The 4,459-nt window shown below is 40.4% G+C and overlaps 1 protein-coding gene across 1 annotated transcript in view; it reads left to right on the forward strand.

Moving 5' to 3' along the window:
- The window catches only part of LOC103599741 (sphingosine-1-phosphate lyase 1-like), a 66,783-nt gene that overhangs the window by 41,284 nt on the left and 21,040 nt on the right, over window positions 1–4,459 (forward strand). Inside the window, 2 exon segments of the mRNA XM_008583900.1 lie at window positions 779–846; window positions 4,082–4,229. Of these exon segments, the coding sequence (XP_008582122.1) occupies window positions 779–846; window positions 4,082–4,229 (216 nt within the window).

A 4,459-nucleotide genomic window follows, 5' to 3' on the forward strand; every position in this document is an offset into this window, starting at 1 on the left:
GCCGCCGCGCTTCCCAAGCGGTGCACTGTAGCAGTGCGCCACTGGGCCGGCCCTGAAATACGTATACCATTTGACCCAGCAGTTCTGCTTCTGGGAATTTCTCCTATAGATATACTTTGTATGTATGCAGTATGGTGTGTGTTTCAAGGTTATTTATTTCAGCATGTTTGCAATAGCAAATATATGTCATCAGTAAAGGGCAGGTTAAATTAATTGTGGTACATCCGTATAAGGGAATACTCTGCAGCTATAAAAATGAATGAATGAAGTGCTTCATTCATTTTTATAGCTGCAGAGTATTCCCTTATACGGATGTACCATAATTTATTTTAATATTCCTAAGTGGAAAAACAAAGAATCATACAGTGTTAGAGCATGCTACATTTTGTTAAAAAGGGAGGCAAATAAGAATATATCTTTACTGTTGCCTTTACATTCATAAAGAAACTCTAAAGGATATAGTAGAAACTAATAGTAGTGTTTACCTGGGGGTAGGATGAGGGTCTGGTGGATGGGTGAGAGAGAGAGAAACTTTTCACTGTGTGTTCATTTTTTTTTAAGTTGTGGACCATGTAGATGTATTACTTTAAAAAAAAAAGTAAATTTAAAAGGGTTTTTTTTTGGTTTGTTTTTTGTTTTTAAAAGCAAAGAAACCTTACCTTTGCAATCTGAAGGCAAGTGAGGTTGTGTGATACACATTGAATAGTTGCTACATTATGACCAACAGGTCATATCCATAGAAATTTATTTGAATAATACAACCATTTGTTTCTTTTAGGCTTATGGTCAAGGTTTAAAAAGAAATGTTTTAAGCTCATCAGGAAGATGCCTATTATTGGTCGCAAGGTAGGTGGAATCTGTATAGGTCTTCCCCTCCACCTTTGATAATCATACCTCTTTCTTTTCATTTACTAAACCTAATATTCTCAAGGGGGAGGGATGATTTTGTCCCCCGCCTCCAGGGGACATTTGGCAATGTTTGGAGATATTTTTGGTTGTCACAACTCAGGTGGTGTGCTGTCGGCATCTAGTGGATAGTGGCCAGTGATGCTGCTAAGCATCTTACAATGCATAGGTCAGCCCCACAGCAGAGTTACCTGGATCAAAATGCCAAAAGGGCAATGGTTGAGAAACCTTGACTTAACCCTTTCTCCAACATATTTGGTCAAAGGAGAGATGAGAAGTCTGTTAAGGAAGAAGATTTTGAAGTTAGAAAATCTGATTGACGTGTTTGGTGCTTTGGAACAATATTTGGCTGGTCTGAATTTAGATATTTATCCAGGGGTTAGGCGCTTACATGGTTTAGATCAGGGATCTGCAGACTTTTTCTGTAAAGGGCTAGATGTGAAACATCTTAGGCCCTGTGGGCCATACCATGTCTTGTGATCACAACTCCTCAACTGTGCTCTTACACAGGACGACAAGAGGACGAACAGGTTAAGGGATGATCCTTGCTGTATTCCAGTGAAACTTTATTTACGAGAAGAGGTAGGCTAGATTTGGCCCCTGGTTGTGGTTTGCTTTTCCCACGTTTGGAAACTTAAAGAGGTAGCAGAGCTCTTCTCTTGCTCTTTGAACCTGCTGCAACATGGTATGTTCCCTTCACTTTTATCCTCTGTACTCTTGCCCACACTGAGGATAAGATTTTCACCTCTGTGCCCTTCCCACAGGTTCTTTATCACAGATGAAGATAAACAGGCCAGGCCCTTTTGCAAGCTCAAAGAAAGGCAGATGAGTCCTTGATGTCTTCGTTTCCCCCAGTACCCTGCCTTGGCCCTCAACTTACTTTCTTTAGTGAAGAAATTAAAATTGGCCATCAGCTTTCCTTTGGTCTTTCCCAACTTTGCCTGCCTTCAGGTTTTCTTTCACTTTTGGCTTTCAAATTCCCTTTCCTATTTTCTGGCCAAACCAGAAAAGGTGGCAATTCTCTTTCACTTTTGGCTGAAATGCATTTGGACTGTTATGCTATCTCTCCCAGGAAATGTGTTCAGTTTTTGCAGGGAAGTGGCAGTAATAACTGGGGTAGTGAAGGGGAAAGAGAGTAAGTAGGTTTCTCTTTGCTCCCCAAATCATATTTAGCCTTAAATCTAAGTCTACATTAGTCCTTAAAGAGTAAGGGATGGAGACAGGGAAGATATTATGGAGTGTGGACTGTACAACAAAGGACAATAGGATTTCCCCTTATCATTTCCTGTATTTTTTCTGTTCTTCTCCTTCTCACTTTTCTCCTTCAGTTTTCAGATTTTGAGACAAAGAAATGCTAGGGTTCCAGAACCCATTCTTAATTTTATAAAATAATGCAGTTGGAAGATCCTTAGGACTATCTAATCAGCCTCCATTTTTCAGAAGCAGATTCTGAGCTTTAGAGAGAAAGTTATTTGTTCACTGTATGTACATGTATCCTTCTCTCATTTGTTCACTTACATTCATTTATTCAGCATGTTTATTGAGCACCGGCTCAGTGTTAGATACTTTTTTGGGCACTGAGAATGCAGTGATGAATGACTAAGTCCTTCCTCTTATGGAACTTGTATTTTAGTAGGAAAGACAGAAAACAAACAAGTAAACAAATACATAAGAATTTTATTTTGAACTAAATGCTATGAAGAAATTAAAATTGGTTGATATAGGCTCTGAAGCAAGAACTGAGGGTGAGGAAATACTTGCTCTACTATTATCATCATTTTTTGTTTGTTTTATTTTAATACAACAGCGTAGTTTATGCATACAAATTCAGCTTTCATAGTTTGTTCCTGTTGCATGGTCACCATTTATGCAGCATAATTTTTTATTTACAACTTTAAATATGACTCCATGTCCATAGCATGCTCTGGCATTGCCCAAGGGCATGGACTCTATACCTGCCAGTGCTGGCCTGCTAGACTGTTGCAGTTGTGTTTTAAATGGGTGGTTTTCGCTGTGGATTCATTGAGTGCCACATCTAAGAAGACTCTCTTGTATTCCAGTTATCCATGGATACAGATGAGAAAATCTAAATAGTTAGGAGTAAGATCTTGGGCATCAAACTTTAACAAATACTTGTATATTGCTGAAACCATAGCACTGTAACATGCACAAATTGTGACATGTAGCCTCTCTTCCCAAACCTATCACTCAAATGTCTCTTATCACAAATAGCAGCCCCTGCCACTCTGCCTCCTTTCTCTGTTCTGTTTTTTCCCCCCCAGCTTTCTTTATTACCTGACTTTTAATTTTTTGTCTCTCCCACTAAATAAGCTTCATGAGAGTAGGAATTTTTTTTTTGACTGTGAATCTCACTGCTTAAGTTTTTGTTCACTGCATATTTGTGGCCTGCAATAGTTGCTCAACAAATTAGTTGATCAAAATAGTTGTTGACTAAGTAAGTGAATGAATGAGAGAAAATGCCTCAGAAGCTGTGGCAATGAGGATGGGAAAGAAATCACCACAGTTGTTAAATTACATCGCAGAAAGAACCTTAGTTACTCTTAGCATTTTAGGGTTAGATGGTACAAGCTGTCAACAACAGCTTAGGGAGATAAATGCGTTCTTCCTGGAAATTCTTAGAATGCTTGTGCTTGTGCATGGGGAGTTGTACAAGGTCTCCAAATTCTTGGTGTGGTCTATGCATGTTGGTTGAAGGTGCTCATTACTTGTGCAAGGACTAGAATACCTTTTACTGCAGCTGGAGTGGTTTTCTGGCTACTGTTCATAGCTCCACTTTTGTCTCTTTCACTTGCATACTGTAGCTTCTGCCAAGGTAGGAACAAGGTCCAGAGATGGCTCTCAGAGAAGTGCTGTCTTTAGCAAATGTAAACCAAGTAAGCAGTGGTGATGTCAACATGGCAGAGAAAAGGGGTGTGGGGAAATTGAGTGCATCTTTGACCTTTCAAACTTCTAAGAGGTTGTCGTGTAGGCCAGAAAATAGCTGAATAGTCAAAATATCACCACGTCTTTCTAAGGAAAAATACCATCCTAGTTTAATAGCACTTGTGCAGTGCCTGGCCTTGAGTACATGACTGGATGTCATAACTGGCCGTTCTGTTTTCTGTGTTGTACTCTTCTATCTTCTTGTTAAAGTTTGTCTTTTTTACCTTTGAAGATTCAAGAAAAGTTGAACGAGGCCAAGGATGATATTAGGAAGATCACGTCATTCCTGACAGTGGACAAAGATTATGTGAAAGCTCTGCCCTCCAAGGGTCTGAGCTTGCCTGCAGTTCTGGAGAAACTCAAGGAGTACAGCTCTATGGGTATGATGCTCACATATGCATACTATCTACTTCCTTGAAACTGCTGGTTTTGTCATCATTAACATTTGCGTAGGTTAAGAATAACTCATCCTTGGGCCGGCCCGGTGGCGCACTGGATAGTGCGCCGCTTGGGAAGCGTGGCGGCGCTCCCGCCGAGGGTTCGGATCCCACGTACAGACCGGTTCCTGCTCACTGGCTGAGCGAGGTGCGGGAGCAACACCGAGGGTTGC

This window comes from Galeopterus variegatus, unplaced genomic scaffold, assembly GCF_000696425.1.
Source record: "Galeopterus variegatus unplaced genomic scaffold, G_variegatus-3.0.2 Scaffold3075, whole genome shotgun sequence".
Lineage (NCBI taxonomy): Eukaryota > Metazoa > Chordata > Mammalia > Dermoptera > Cynocephalidae > Galeopterus > Galeopterus variegatus.